The sequence below is a fragment of the Asparagus officinalis genome, chromosome 10, assembly GCF_001876935.1.
Source record: "Asparagus officinalis chromosome 10, Aspof.V1, whole genome shotgun sequence".
In the NCBI taxonomy this organism is placed as follows: Eukaryota; Viridiplantae; Streptophyta; class Magnoliopsida; order Asparagales; family Asparagaceae; genus Asparagus; species Asparagus officinalis.
In genome coordinates this window covers 41100007-41116622 of record NC_033803.1, presented here as the reverse complement: position 1 = coordinate 41116622, position 16616 = coordinate 41100007, and the positions used below count along the sequence as shown (strand labels likewise).

Below are 16616 nucleotides of genomic sequence, written 5' to 3'. Positions count from 1 at the left end.
TGTAACCGAAAAACTGTTATTCAAGATAGCAATGGAATCAATGAAGAAAACAACGATTTTCACCGCGAACAATCTGGCGACCCCAGTGGGAGCCGACGATCTCGCTGACGAGATCGATGCGTCGCAGATGCGGATTTCAATTCCGGTCGTGGAGGAGGTTGAGTACGAGTTCGACCAAACTAAGTTCGAGGAATACTTGTCCTCGTCTGGATCAACCTCCCCCCGCAAGTCCAAGAAGTCCAAGTTCTCCTCCAGGAGAAAGGTTCGTTGGTATGAAGAAGTCGAAGCCACCAACGAAGATCTCGCCTCGTTTGATGCCAAAGTCGCATCGGGTGAGATTCCTCCAGTTTCCAACCAGGTCAGATCTACGGGTGAGATTCCTCTAGTTTCCAACCAGGTCAGATCTGCTCTGACCAACTCTTCTGCCATAGAGGGCGTGGTGACTCTCTCGAAGAGAGCCCGCCAAAGGCAACGTCAACGCCTTGTGAAACGATTCGCAAAGGGCATGCAGCCTCAACAATCAACGAATGGTGGTTCCTCCAATCCGCCAACAATGGAATGGGTCCGTGTCAAACGGAACCGATCGACGCTGGAGGAGCGCATTCGTAAACGCCGCGCACTATCAGCGCAGGCACGGGCTCAAGCTGAAGAAGCCCGTAGAAAGCTGCAGAAAGAGGTAGCCAAGAAGCCGCCACCAACTCGCAAAGTTTGGAGGCCAAAGTCTGAAGCGGCAATTCAGGCTAAGGAGCAACCTTTGCAGCCTCCAACCAAAATTCAACCTCCGGCGAACCAAGCTAAGTCGCTGAGAATTCCCATAGCTACTCCGGGAGATCATGCAGAATCCTCCCGAAGGAGAAAGTTAGTCTTGGAGCGCCTCGGTCCAATTCCCGACGAGAGAGGCAAAGCTCTAGTTCACGAGCGTTTGGGCCCGATGAAGAAGCCCAGAACGACTCAACATGCTGGGGGTCGCCGTCACCTCCAGTATAACAAAGAACTCAAGGCAGCTGCGCTCACCAACTTACGCATCGAAGTCCAAGAGCACGCTGAAGACTCGCGCCCACAAAGGCACGTTTCGAGGTGTGTAACTTTTAAAAACCCAAAGAAAGCAATCCAACCTCAGATGGAAACATTATCATCTGATAGTGATAGTGTTATACCTGAGAAGTCGTGCCCGCACACGATAGGTTACTCCGACTGTCAAAATGACGAGTTGTACTATCGTGCTGGGAGTACGAATAGAACAAGGAAGAGGAGTCCCCGAGAATAGAAAAATCAATGCCCCTGTTCCAAACTCATTCGGGCGGTATTGTCTGAATGCAACTGCATTAAGGCAGTCCCCGAAAGAGTTTCAGTTTTCGAGAGACTTAGTGCGGAGACGCCAAAACCAAGGCCTAGGCGTTCCCAACGAAGAAGAAGGATGGTTGAAGACGGAGAATTTCCGAGGGTCACCACCAATATGACCAGCAAGGGGACATCGGCACGGGATGATTTCGAGTCGATTCTAAAAGCATCCAGGCGCCTAACCCGTCTGCAGTCTGGAGCAATCGTACGAGGAACTTATGGTAGGGTTCGAGTACCTTCAGAAGGTGAAGAATCGGATACCTGCTCCACAGTCGCATCAGATAATACAGTGTCCAGTGAGGGGGAACCCCGCGAGTTAACCCGTCTGCAGTCTGGAGCAATCGTACGAGGAACTTATGGTAGGGTTCGAGTACCTTCAGAAGGTGAAGAATCGGATACCTGCTCCACAGTCGCATCAGATAATACAGTGTCCAGTGAGGGGGAACCCCGCGAGTCACTGATGATAAGCGCGGAACAAGTGGCCAAGATGCTCGAAGATGCCATAGCCAAACAACAGGAAAGCTTTAGGTTCGAGATGCAGATGGCCATGCAGACTATGAGAGAGATGCATGAGCAACAAATTCAGGCACTGACGAACCAGCGAGGTGAACCAAGCCACCGTAACCAGGTTGTTCAGGAAGAGGAGCACACGGATAGGGATGAAGCTCACAATGCCAATAACCCTCCCGTTAATGCAGGGGGTGGTGACGAGGATGCCAACGAAGATACAAGTGAAGACTTGAAGATCAAAAACCTCGAGAGCAAAATCAACACATTGATCTCCGCTCAAGAGACGAAGAAAACAGGCATTCCCTGTCCATACCCAAGAGAGTGGGAATCGATCCCATATCCGGCGAAGTTCAATCTAATCAACTTCACACCGTTCGATGGGAAGGGTTCCCCCACTCAGCATTTGATTTATTTCAAATCGCACCTGGGTATTACTTCCGGCAATAAACCTCTGATGGTGCGGTCATTCGTCGGCACTCTTCGCGGAGCCGCCTTCGATTGGTACCGCCACCTCAAGCCAGGAAGCGTAAATAGCTGGGACGACATGGAGACAAAATTCCTCACTAACTTCTTCGACGACGACACCGAGATATCTATCGGATCATTGCTCGATGAGAAGCAGAAGGACGGGGAGTTAGTCGACACCTTCGTCAAAAGGTTCCGGAACAAATCGATGAATTGCCGGGACCCGATCACCGAGGAATTCATTCTCCAGACCTGCCATAATAATCTGTCCTTAGACGTATTGGAAGCAATGGGGACAGCACCGTCTGACACTTGGAAGGATCTGAAGGTTCGAGGGGAGCAGGCTGAGCGATTCCTTAGAAGGAAAAAGGCCGAAAGGAACCAACCGACGGATAACCCGCTGAACTCAAACTTCGCCTCTCGTAATAAGGGCAAGGCACCTGCAGCTGCTGGTGGTGCTAATCAAGCGTCGCAACAGCAATCTCGAAGGCAGCAAAAGACTTCGGGTCCGAGACTCCAAAAAGAGTACTCTTTCAAGGACGAAGACGTTCCAGCCATCTTCGAATCCCTCCTTGAAGGTAACAAGATCAAGCTACCACCTATCACAAATCAGGAGGAAGCTGACAACACTACGGACCCAAAGTACTGTGCATACCACAGGAGGGTCGTTCATCCCACCAAGGATTGCTTTGCCACAAATCAGGAGGAAGCTGACAACACTATGGACCCAAAGTACTGTGCATACCACAGGAGGGTTGTTCATCCCACCAAGGATTGCTTTACTCTCAAGAATAGCATTCAGACCTTGGTTGAAGCCGGCGTCATAACGCTAAGGTAAGCCAATTGAGAACGGCAAAACTCCAAAGAGTATACGAGTATAAACTGTTTCTCAAAACTCCAAAGAGTATACGAGTATAAACTACTCCCTGATACTCCAATAGGTATATGAGTCTAAACTGTTTCCCCACTTTTGACGGGAAGTTCCTGGAGAATATTAAGCTAATATTCTTAAGGATAACCCGGTTAGGTAACTGATAATAATGTCCGAACCAGTTCCGCAGAGGAAACTGGGGGTGGACGATTTATGTAACGGGAAGTTCCCAAAACCACAGCAATGTAATGAATAAGAACTCCCATTCAAATTCTCACCGTGTCTGTGCACTCAACACTCTCTCTGTTAGAGTCTGGACGTAAAGTTCCCAATTGGTCAAACCTTCTTACAGTTAGGACCACAGTCAAAATCCCCTCTCGATTCCCCCAATGAACGAGAGGTCCACAAATTGAGCGATCAAACCTTCCTACAGTTAGGATTGTCTCAAAACACCCACTTGGTCAAACCTTCTTACAGTTAGGACCACAGTCAAAATCCCCTCTCGATTCCCCCAATGAACGAGAGGTCCACAAATTGAGCGATCAAACCTTCCTACAGTTAGGATTGTCTCAAAACACCCACTTGGTCAAACCTTCTTACAGTTAGGACCACAGTCAAAATCCCCTCTCGATTCCTCCAATGAACGAGAGGTCCACTTTCAAATCGAGTGATCAAACCTTCCTACAGTTAGGGTCATCTCAAACTCCTGCTTGGTCAAACCTTCCTACAGTTAGGACCAAAACCGCAATTCACTCTCGATAAACGAGAAATTCATCTTTAGTTCGGTAATCAAACCTTCCGACAGTTAGGGTTATCCGAATCTTTTCGATTCTCGGAGTGGAGATCCCACTCTCAGTTTCACCTTTCCGGATTCTGGAGGTGGAGATCCCACCTCGAGTCTCCTTTCCAGTTGAAGATGGAATATAAAATTCTTCTTCTTCATTGTCGGGAGATAGAATATAAAATTCTTCCTCTCCCATTTCGGGTTCGTCTTTGCCCCAAGAGAAGACACCACCTTTTTCAAATCCCAAAATTTGTGCCTCACAGGTACTAGGAAGTTTATCCCGAATCCTAAGCAGGGATAAGTCTGCGCCTAACACGCGCTGCCGGTTTAGTCTTTTTCCGCACAAAAAGACACCAGAGTTCGATTCTGGGGTATTCTATCCTGAAACCTAAGCAAGGATAAGTCTGCGCCTAACCCGCGCTGCCGGTTAGTTCTTAACCGTTGAAAAGAACATCCGTCCACATATTCAACATTGTGGCAGGTTGTTATTAATAACACCAAAATCCATGCCTTACACGCATGGGGAATTTCATCCTGAATCCTAAGAAAGGATATGCCGACGCCTAACACGCGTCGCCGGTTTAGTCTTTTACCGATTGAAAAAGACACCAGAATACCAGTCTGGGGTATTTTTATCCCGAAGCCTAAGTAGGGATAAGTCAACGTCTAATACACGTTGCTGGGTAGCCTATTCCCATAACAATGGTAAAGCCTATGTATTCAACATCATAGCACAAAGTCTAAGAGAATTCACTCTCTTAGCACAACGTTACATGCGGAACGGATTTCGTCAATCCGCATGCTAGCCCGACTCAAACGGTAGTCGGTAAAGGCTAATCAAATCCGTTAAAGGCTTGGGGTTAGCCAAAAATCCTAAAGTCAACGCCTAACACGCGTCGCCGGGTAGTCTATTCCCGTGAGAAAGACGAAGTCTACGTATTCGAAGTCGTAGCATCAAGTCTAAGGGAGTTCATTCCTTTAGCACAACGTCACATGCGGAACGGACTTAAGACAATCCGCATGTAAGCCCGATTCAAACGGTAATCGGTAAAAGCATGACAAATCCGTTGAGGGCTGAGGATTTGCCAAAAATCCTAAGTCAACGTCTGATACACGTTGCTGTTTAGTCTTTTCACAGGAGAAAGACGAAGTCTACGTATTCAATATCGTAGCACTAAAAGAGTTAACTCTTTTAGCATAACGTCACATGCGGAACGGACTTAAAACAATCCGCATGCTAGCCCGACTCAAACGGTAGTCGGTAAAGGCGCATCAAACCCGTTGATGGCTGGGGATTTGCCAAAAATCCTATAAATACGAGAGTCACTGACGCATCAGCTTCATTAGTTGGTCTCGTGACTTGAGCATCCAGCGACATTCAAAACCCTAAGGTTAACGCCGGACAACGCATAACCCTAGGTCAACGCCAGTCAACGCGTTGCAATCAAACAGTCAACGTACGACGTCCAAAACCCTAAGGTCAACGCCGGACAACGCGTAACCCTAGGTCAACGCCAGTCAATGCGTTGCGATCAAAAAATCAACGTACGACGTTCAAAACCCTAGGTCAACGCCGGACAACGCGTAACCCTAGGTCAACGCCTATCAATGCGTTGCAATGAAAGAATCAATACTCCGAAAAGTATACGAGTATAAACTGCTTCTTACTACTCCGAAAAGTATACGAGTATAAACTGCTTCTTATTACTCCAATAAGGTATACGAGTATAAACTATTCCCTATTTTTGTTGAGAAGTTTCTGGAGAATATTTTTCTAAAAATATTCTTAAGAATAACTCAACAACACTGCGCCGGACAACGCGTCACAAATAAAGACTCAACGCCAGCAATCGATGGTTAGTTATACGAGCTAAAGATTGAAAATCAGGAATCGACTTCAAAGTTCAAAATTCCGACAAACGGTCAGACAATAAATGCAGCACCAGAACCCTTACAGACATTCGACAAAGCACCGAATAGCCTGAAGGATTGAAGGAATCAAGAACAGAAGCCATTCCAAGGTCCCGTTACACCGACTGAAGGTGGGGACAATCATATCCAAAGTATTCCAGACTCTTCTATAAAAGAACGAGACTGAAATACTTTGGAGGGGGTATCTGTAGGCATATAAAATTGCTTATAGGTCCCTTAGCACAGCTCGGCACAAACCGACGAACCAACGAGGCGACGAGACCTCTCGATTCCCCCAATGAATGAGAGGTCCACAAATCGAACGATCAAACCTTCTTACAGTTAGGATCGTCTCAAACCTCCCAATTGGTCAAACCTTCTTACAGTTAGGACCACAGTCAAAATCCCCTCTCGATTCCTCCAATGAACGAGAGGTCCACTTTCAAATCGAGTGATCAAACCTTCCTACAGTTAGGGTCACCTCAAACTCCTGTTTGGCCAAACCTTCCTACAGTTAGGGTCAAAACCATAATTCACTCTCGATAAACGAGAAATTCATCTTTAGTTCAGTAATCAAACCTTCCGACAGTTAGGGTTATCCGAATCTTTTCGATTCTCAGAGTGGAGATTCCACTCTTGGTTTCACCCTTCCGGATTCTGGGGGTGGAGATCCCACCTCGAGTTTCCTTTCCAGCTGAAGATAGAATACAAAATTCTTCTTTTCAACATCGGGAGATAGAATATAAAATTCTTCCTCTCCCATTTCGGGTTCGTCTTTGCCCCAAGAGAAGACACCATCTTATTCAACTCCCAAAATCTGTGCCTCACGGGTACAGGGAAGTTTATCCCGAATCCTAAGCAGGGATAAGTCAACGCCTAACACGCGTTGCCGGTTTAGTCTTTCACCGATTGAAGAAGACACTAGAATTCCAGTCTAGGAAGTTTATCCCGAATCCTAAGCAGGGATAAGTCTGCGCCTAACACGCGCTGCCGGTTTAGTCTTTTTCCGTAGAAAAAGACACCAGAGTTCGATTCTGGGGTATCCTCTCCTGAAACCTAAGCAAGGATAAGTCTGCGCTTAACCCGCGCTGCCGGTTAGTTCCTAACCGTTAAAAAGAACACTCGTCCGCATATTCAACATTGCGGCAGGTTGTTATTAATAACACCAAAATCCATGCCTTACACGCATGGGGAATTTCATCCTGAATCCTAAGAAGGGATATGCCGACGCCTAACACGCGTCACCGGTTTAGTCTTTTTCCGTAGAAAAAGACACCAGAGTTCGATTCTGGGGTATCCTGTCCTGAAACCTAAGTCACCAACCTTTTCCAAGAATTTATCAATCTAGGATTCATCCTAGGAAGTTTATCCCGAATCCTAAGCAGGGATAAGTCTGCGCCTAACACGCGTCACCGGTTTAGTCTTTTTCCGTAGAAAAAGACACCAGAGTTCGATTCTGGGGTATCCTGTCCTGAAACCTAAGCAAGGATAAGTCTGCGCTTAACCCGCGCTGCCGGTTAGTTCTTAACCGTTAAAAAGAATACCCGTCCGCATATTCAACATTGTGGCAGGTTGTTATTAATAACACCAAAATCCATGCCTTACACGCATGGGGAATTTCATCCTGAATCCTAAGAAAGGATATGCCGACGCCTAACACGCGCCGCCGGTTTAGTCTTTCTCCGAAGAAAAAGACACCAGAGTTCAATTCTCTGGGGTATTTTATCCCGAAGCCTAAGTAGGGATAAAGTCAACACCTAACACGTGTTGCCGGGTAGCTTATTCCCGTAACAATGGCGAAGTCTACGTATTCGAAGTCGTAGCATCAAGTCTAAGGGGTTTCATTCCTTAGCACAACGTTACATGTGGAACGGATTTAGACAATCCGCATGCTAGCCCGACTCAAACGGTAGTCGGTAAAGGCTCATCAAACCCAAAATCCTAAAGTCAACGCCTAACACGCATCGCCGGGTAGTCTATTCCCGTGAGAAAGACGAAGTCTACGTATTCAATATCGTAGCACTAAGAGCGTTAACTCTCTTAGCACAACGTCACATGCGGAACGGATTTAAACAATCCGCATGCTAGCCCGATTCAAACGGTAGTCGGTAAAGGCTCATCAAACCCGTTGAGGGCTGCGGGTTTGCCAAAAATCCTATAAATGCGAGAGTCACTGACGCATCAGCTTCATTAGTTAGTCTCGTGACTTGAGCATCCTACGACATTCGAAACCCTAGGGTCAACGTCGGTCAAACGCGTAACCCTAGGTCAACGCCAGTCAACGCGTTGCGATCAAAAAGTCAACGTACGACATTCGAAACCCTAGGGTCAATGCCGGTCAACGCGTAACCTTAGGTCAACGCCAGTCAACGCGTTGCGATAAAAAGTCAACGTACGACATACGAAACCCTAGGGTCAACGCCGGTCAACGCGTAACCTTAGGTCAACGCCAGTCAACGCGTTGCGATCAAAAGTCAATGTACGACATTCGAAACCTTAGGGTCAACGCCGGTCAACGCGTAACCCTAGGTCAACGCTAGTCAACGCGTTGCGATCAAAAGTCAACGTATGACATTCGAAACCCTAGGGTCAACGCCGGTCAACGCGTAACCCTAGATCAACGCTATTCAACACGTGGCGATCAAAAAGTCAGCGTACGACGTTTAAAACCCTAAGGTCAACGCCGGTCAAAGCGTAACCCTAGGTCAACGCCAATCAATGCGTTGCGATGAAAGAATCAATACTCCGAAAAGTATACGAGTATAAACTGCTTCTTAATACTCCGAAAAGTATACGAGTATAAACTGCTTCTTAAATACTCCGAAAAGTATACGAGTATAAACTGCTTCTTAATACTCCGAAAAGTATACGAGTATAAACTGCTTCTTAATACTCCGAAAAGTATACGAGTATAAACTGCTTCTTACGCCAACAATCGATGGTCAGCTAAAGATTAGCAAATCAGGAATCGACTTCAAGTTTAAAATTCCGACAGCGGTCAGACAATAAATGCAGTACCGGAACTCTTACGGACGTTCGACAAAGCACCGAATAGCCTGGAGAATTGAAGGAATCAAGAACAGAAGCCATTCCAAGGTCCCGTTACACCGACTGAAGGTTGGGACAATCATATCCAAAGTATTCCAGGCTCTTTTATAAAAGAACGAGACTGAAATACTTTGGAGGGGGTATCTGTAGGCATATAAAATTGCTTATAGGTCCTTTAGCACAGTTCGGCACAAACCGACAAACCAACGAGGCGACGAGATCGACGAATCGCACGCAAGCAATGGATGCTCTGTCCGTGTGGATCAAGCAACGGTTCGGGGAGTCAAACGAATATCCAAACAAGAGTGATCGATGAATAACTGACGATATAAGATGGATTTTCGGACTCGAATCGAAATAGGCGGATTTACTGCGAAATCAGGATCCGGAACATCAGAGTCCAGATCTAACAGTAAAGGCTCAGGTAAACGATAAACTGTGAACCGATTGACGGACTGATCGCGATGCGAACACCGAAAGGAGGCTCGGAACCAATCATCGAGGCACGATTCACCGGCCAGCTTGGGTGGCATCGGCCATCCGAGCCACAATGGTGGCTCGGCCAAAGCCGAGCCACCCCAGGGTGGCTCGGCCAAGGCCGAACCACCCTGGGGTGGCTCGGCCCAGTGCTGGCCACCCAGAGGTGGCCGACACTGTTCCGTGCGCGGGCACAGTAAAGGGTGCCTATAAATAGGCCACTTGGTTCATTTGTTCAAGGGTTGGAAATTTTGGAGGCGAAGCTCTGCCGGATTCAAGACTCGAAACTTAAAAAAGATTGGAGCTTTGGGACTTCGGGGACTCACTCTTCCAGATCTGGTGCTCAGCGATCGTCAACGCCAAAAAAGGCAGGTGTTTGAGAGGACCGGATCTCAGATCTACGCAGACGTACTCCGGATCTAAGCTTGGTCTTAGATCCCGAGATTTGGACGATTGTTTCCTTGGTGAATCAATCCTCCCCGGCTATTATTTCCTTTGTGGAATAATACCCGTTGTACTGCTTAGATCTGATCAGATCTAGATCTCGTGGTGGTCCACGGATAAACCCCGGCGCAGGCAAAGAACCCACACAAAGCAAGAGACCGTAAAACAGGATCTTGCGATTCGTTCGATACGAAAGGAGAAAGTTGTAATTTTCTTTATTTCTTGTGTTATTTGATTTTTGTTGTAACCGGATCTAAAAAAAAGACCGGATCTTTGTAATCGATAAACTATTACAAGAATTTGCAATGGAATCAATGATGAAGAAAACAACGATTTTTCCCGCGAACAGACTTGGCAAAAACAATTAACAAACATCACGTTATGATCCAGGCACAGTAAGAAACGCTTGCCCAGATGAATGAGATGCTGGTCCAGCTCCTTGCTGAGAAAGACCAAAAACCTGAATCTTCCCGGAGGATAATTCAAAGGGAAAACAGCGAGCACACGAGAGTTCTGATCATGAGACTCACAACCTAGAGTCTTCCTCCAAAAACAAGAAAGAAGCCGATAAAGAGTAGAGTCCTCAATCATCTAAGGTGGATGAACTAGAGGCTCGCCTCAACGCAATTGCTAACAGAAGCGAGCTTCAAAAAGAAGGAGTAGTACGCCCTTATCCTGCCGAATGGGACACAGCTCCCTATCCACCGAAATTTAAGGCCCCAACCCTACAACCTTTTGACGGTAAAAGATCGCCAAATCAACACATCTACTACTTCAAGTTGCAGACCGGAGATGTGGTAGCAAACGACACCATTCTAACTCACCTATTCATTGGTACTCTTAAGGGAGTTGCCTTCGAGTGGTTTTTGAAATTACCTGCTGGGTCTATTCGAAAATGGGTAGACTAGAAAGGTTTTTCTTAACCAGGTTTTTCGAGGGTGATACAGAAGTATCCATCCCAAACCTTCTTGCCACCAAGCAGCGGAAGGGAGAGTCCATCAAGGATTATGTTGAAAGATTTCGCAGCATGGCATTGAGATGCCCATCACGTCTGACCCAATCTACTTTGGTCAAAACTTGCAGGCGTAACTTGTAGACACTACTCCTTGCTCAAATAGGGGTAGCGGAGTGTCGCTCTTGGAGACGATTGGTTTCGTAAGGAGAACAGGCCGAAGAAATCGTCGTTCGGATTAAGGCTGAAGAAGCTACCCAACCAAAGCCACAATAACAACGCAGCCACAACAATGCTCCACGGTCCAAGGGAAAGGAGGCTTTGGCTGCCAATGTCGATACGCGGGCATCACCTGCTAAGCAAGACAAAGCACTAAATCAACAAAGAGCACCCCAAGCAGTACTCGTTTAAAGAGGAGCATGTGAACACTTTGTTTCAATTACTTCGGAAGAACAACAAGCTGTAACTTCCCAAAATCAAGAAACTGAATGAGGCAGGAAAAGTGGATGACCCTAATTACTGTCGTTATCACAGGTTCTTAGGACATCCTACTAGAAAATGCTATGTCTTCAAGGATATTCTGCAAAACCTAGTGAATGTCAATGTGCTTACGTTGAAGCCCGAGCAGAAGAGCATATCCACCAATTTGATAACGGTCCAGTTCAGCGATTTCCCTTTGGAAGCAGCTGTAGATGGTGTTGTTCCCATCCCTAAAGAGGAAATGCACAGGAAAAATACTGACCGGCTTGGTCAGAAAGATAAAGGGTTGTCACCTCTCACCACTTCGAGTGGAGAGATTATGTGGATTCATCCCGATTTGATTAAAGACCAACAGTGGACGAACACCTCGTCCAAAAAGAAAAGAGGTAAGGCTAAGTCATCCAATATGATTAGCCCCTCCATTAATGAGAATGGTGATCAACTCAAGCATCTCACGAACTTAGAAGAAGAGAGGATTGTTCTTACAGCAGACCAAGGAGGCAACCCTGGCACTCGGTCAGGAAAAGTTTATCTAAGGAACTATAATCAACATGCTTAAGAAACAGAAGAATAGCCCCAAGATACTGGGGGTTCTGTCCCTCATAAGTTAGCCGACAAAGGGAAGCATAAAGAAACTCGGTATAATAAAAACCTTTTCCATGAACCCGGAGAATCAAGCACTCCCTTCCGATTCAATGTCATGGCACAGTTGGCCAACATACCGGCTAGGATTACCCTGTACGAGCTCCTGTGATTGTCTAAAACCACCAAGGAAGCTCTAATTGAAGCTTTAACAAATGCGGAAAGCTTTATCACGCAGATTACTCTGATTCCTGAAGCTTCTGAAGGCCACTCTTGTATATAGTGTCTACAAGCAATAAGAAGTTTACCCTACATATCATTTACTCAAGAAGACATGCAGGTCAAGCACAAGCATGATAGACCTTTGTACTACACAGGATACATTGGGTCCTCAGAAATCAGCCATGTCCAAGTTGACCTGTGCTCAGCACTTAGGATCATGCCTTACAGGGTCATGTAGGTCTTAAGGATTCCCATGCATCGGTTGAACACCACCTAGACCACTATCTTTGGTTTAAACGCCAATAGTACTTGACCCCTAGGGAAGATCAAGCTAAGGTGTCAAATAGCAGATCTCAAGTCCGAGGTGACTTATTACATTATAGATGCGGACACGTCCAACAATTTATTGTTGGGGCGGCCATGGATTCATGCAAACCACATTATCCCATCTACCTTACATCAGGTCATGAAGTATGCTAATGATGAAGAGGAAGTTCGAACCCTGATTGCGGAGAAGCGTTCTTTCAGAGGGGTAGAAAACTTCCATACAGATTTTGTTTTCTACTTGGAATCTCAGGAGAAAGCTGAAAAGATGCTGACAGTGGCCACGAAGCCGACATCAAGCCAGATCCTGAAGAAGATTATCCGTGGGAGTTGAACTTCAATGTAATGGGTTAGGTTGAGAGTAATAATAATGTACCGAGCGAGGGCGAGTGGTGCATTAATGAAGATTTCATTTTGGTGTACGTATCTAATGTGTCCTCAAAAAATGAACAAGTAGAGAATGATACTGATACATGTACCAACCCATAGCACACATTATGTGCAAAGGCATCAAACATTGCCGATTAAGTCACCCTTCACTCCAGATGAAGAAGTAGAAGATGCCCAGAAGGCTTTCTTCAAAGTCTCGTACAAAAGGAAAGGGCACAAGCCTATCTATTTTGGAAAAGTTAAACCTGAATTACTCAAATGAGGAAGTTCGGAAGAAGATGACGGGATTCCTCAACTCCATTACCACGAACCCAATTCCATCTACTTGATGAAACGAATGGGTTACAACTTTAAAGAGAGAAAGGGGTTAAATTTCAGGAAAGGAAGACGAACACCGATTCGGATGTCTCTCACCCCCAAAGGTAAACCTCCTGATTACTATCAAAAGACTGGAAGAGGTATGGGTAATGTCACGACCCCTTCCCTTTTAGAAAATAAAACCGATGATTGTCTGTGTTAAGACCATTCATCTGGGACATCATCATGGGAATCCGATGTCAGTGCCGAACCTTTCTTTAAAAGTTTGACCGTGAACATGGTTTCAACTAGTCACCCAGATGAAGATGCAGGGGGTGACAAAGAGTTGATCAAGTTAACTAGTGACCCTTGGATCAAGCGTCTTAATATTTTGTAGGATATGCACTTCGAGCAGCGTGAGCCACCTACTGAAGATAAAGTAATTCAGGTTAACATGGGAGATGAATCCGACCCTAAACCAATCTTCATAAGTGAAAGCCTATCTCCACCTAAGAAAGAAGATCTTGTATCTCTTATTCGAGAGTATATAGATGTATTTGCTTGGAATTATGAAGATATGCCTGGCCTCGATCCGAAGATAGCCATGCGTCATCTCAACTTTGATCCAGACACAAAACCCGTTAAACAATAATAACGTCGGTTTCGCCCAGAGATCATGGAAGCAATTGAGTCGAAAGTCAAAAAGCTTATAAACTCAGGCATTATCAGGGAGGTACAACACCCTGATTGGGTAGCCAATATTGTTCTTGTGCCCAAAAAAAAAGGGTAAGGTCCGGATATGTATTAACTTTCGTGAACTCAATGCAGCATGCTAAAAAGACGAGTTTCCACTTCCCATCACGAATGTCATGATTGACAACACTTATGGATATGAGAGGATGTCTTTCATGGATGGGTTCTCCAGATACAATCAGATCAAGATGTATCCTAAAGATGAAAAGCATACTGCTTTTAGAACTCCACTGGGGGTGTATTGCTACATAGTGATGCCATTTGGATTGAAACATACAGGTGCCACTTATCAACGAGCACTATACGTAATCCTTTACGAACACTTATGAAAAAGGATTGAATGCTATGTTGACGACATAGCAGTGAAAAGCTAACACAAGAGTGATCATCTTACACACCTGAAGACAATGTTCGACATCATGCGAGCACATTAGCTGAAGATGAACCTGACAAAATCATTCCTTAGAGTGTCAAGCGGAAAATTCCTGGGATTTATAGTTACATCCAAGGGAATTTCTCTTGATCCAGAGAAACTTCGTTCTATCCAAGACATGCCGCCTCCGAAGAATCTCAAAGAACTCAGAGGTTTGCAAGGCAGATTGGCTTACATCTGGAGATTCATATCTAATCTCTCGGGATGATGCCAACCTTTTTCCAAACTCATGAAGAAGGGAGTATCCTTCGTTTGGGATGGAGACTGTCAAAAAGCATTTGAGGAGATTAAGAGATATCTTACTCAACCGCCTGTTCTTGCAGCCCTGATATTGGAAAAACCATTCCTGTTATATGTGGGAGCTATGGATCATTCTCTTGGAGATTTATTAGCCAAAAATAATTATCAAGGATAGGAGCAAGCCATCTACTACTTAACTAGGACCATGATGGAAGCCGAACACCAGTATAATTCGGTCGAAAAAGGATGTCTCGCCCTGGTATTTGCTGTCCAAAATATACGATATTACTTGGTTGGGCAAACCATTCATGTCATCTCGAAGGTAAATACTTTAAGAGTTCTTATGAAGAAACCATCCTCCTTAAATGGCCGACTAGCAAAATGGGCTATTCTCCTGTCATAATACAACATGCAATTCATGCCCTAAAAGGCTGTCAAAGGTCAAGCTTTAGCGGATTTCCTAGCCAATCATCCGGTGCCAGGGACGTCTAAGTTGTATGAAGAATTACCCAATGAGGTTGCCGAAGTTTGAACAACCCAAGAGGTTATACGAGTGTGGAAATTATTCTTCGACGGTGCATCTAGGGCAAATCTCCATGGAGCAATTACTGTAAGAGTGGGGGTTATACTCGTTTCCCCGAATGGTCACGTAATCCCAAGAGGATTTTCCCTGATCGAACCCTGCACCAACAATGTAGCTGAGTATAACGCCCAGCTATTGGGGATGCAATTTGTTGAGGAGCTTAACATTCAATACCTCGAAGCATATGGTGACTCTTAACTCATTGTAAATCAAGTCCGTGGAGAATATGAAGTACATAATGAGGATTTCCTTCCATACTACTTCGTAGCACTAGAACAAGCTCAAAAGTTTGAAGGCTTCTTCATTGAATATATCCCATGAGTTCAGAATGCTTATGCAGATGCCTTAGCCTTGCTGTTAACCTCATTAGCGTTGCCCCTAGGGGCTAAAACAATGATTCCTATCACTGGACGCGAATTGTATTATTCCAAGCTTCCTTTAGAAGAACGTTCAGACAAGACAATGACAGGAGAAGTCTGTATAACCTCAATGGAGCTTGAACCCAAGGATTGGCGATTCCTATATATCGATTATGTCTTATACGGAATTTTGCCCGATAATCCTAAGTAAGCGGCCGCTATCAAACGGAAGGCCCTCCGTTTTTATTACGATGCAGTCTCTTAAACTTTGTATTGTAAATCACATGATGGAGTCTTACTTCGTTGTCTTTCTAGTAAGGAAGCAAAAGAGGCTCTCAAGGAAGCTCACGATGGGATATGGGGAGCTCATCAACCCGGGGCTAAGTTGGGAGATCGCCTCTGACGAATTGGCTATTACTGGCCAAAAATGTTTTCAGATGCAGTTGACTATGCTAAATGTTATCACACGTGTAAAATTCATGGTGACTTCATCCATCAAGCCGTAGGAAATTTACATCCTACATCTACGTGTTGGCCATTCGAGATGTGGAGAAATGACATCGTAGGACCAATCTCTCCTCCGACTGCCAAGGGACATCGATTCATTTTGGCCATAGCCGATTACTTCTCCAAATGGGCGGAGACAATCCCATTGAAAGAAGTCAAGACTTCGAATGTGTTTAAATTCATTAAACCTCACGTCATTTACAATTTTGGAATCCCAAGATGAATAGTCCATGACAATGGGACATAATTTGTTAGTTATGGATTCTAGAGATTTTGTGACAAGTTCAGGATCCAGAGCGTTACATCTACAGTATATCATCTTCCAGCAAATGGTCTCGCAGAAGCTTTTAACAAGACCATTATAAAGCTTCTCAAAAAATTGGTTTCTAAGAGCCGACACGATTGGGATGAAAGACTCGGTGAATGTCTGTGGGCCTACCGTACAATGGTGAGGACCCCTACAAAATCCACTCCTTTCTCCTTGTTATATGGCTGCGAAGCTGTGTTGCCATTGGAAATCTAGATCCCTTCTCTGAGAATCCCCATCATGACCGGAATGATAGAGGAGGAGAAACATCGACTGCGCCTTCAGGAACTTGAAGCCTTAGATGACAAGCGACTCCAAGCTCAGCAGCAGATTGAG

General features: G+C 45.4%; 1 protein-coding gene across 1 annotated transcript in view; it reads left to right on the top strand.

The window, feature by feature from the left end:
• The window catches only part of LOC109826667, a 21658-nt gene extending 7467 nt beyond the window's left edge, over window positions 1–14191 (top strand). The window contains exons 2-3 of the mRNA XM_020393687.1: window positions 11338–11568; window positions 14131–14191. Coding sequence (XP_020249276.1) covers window positions 11338–11568; window positions 14131–14191 — 292 coding nt within the window. The remainder of the gene's footprint in view (window positions 1–11337; window positions 11569–14130) is intronic.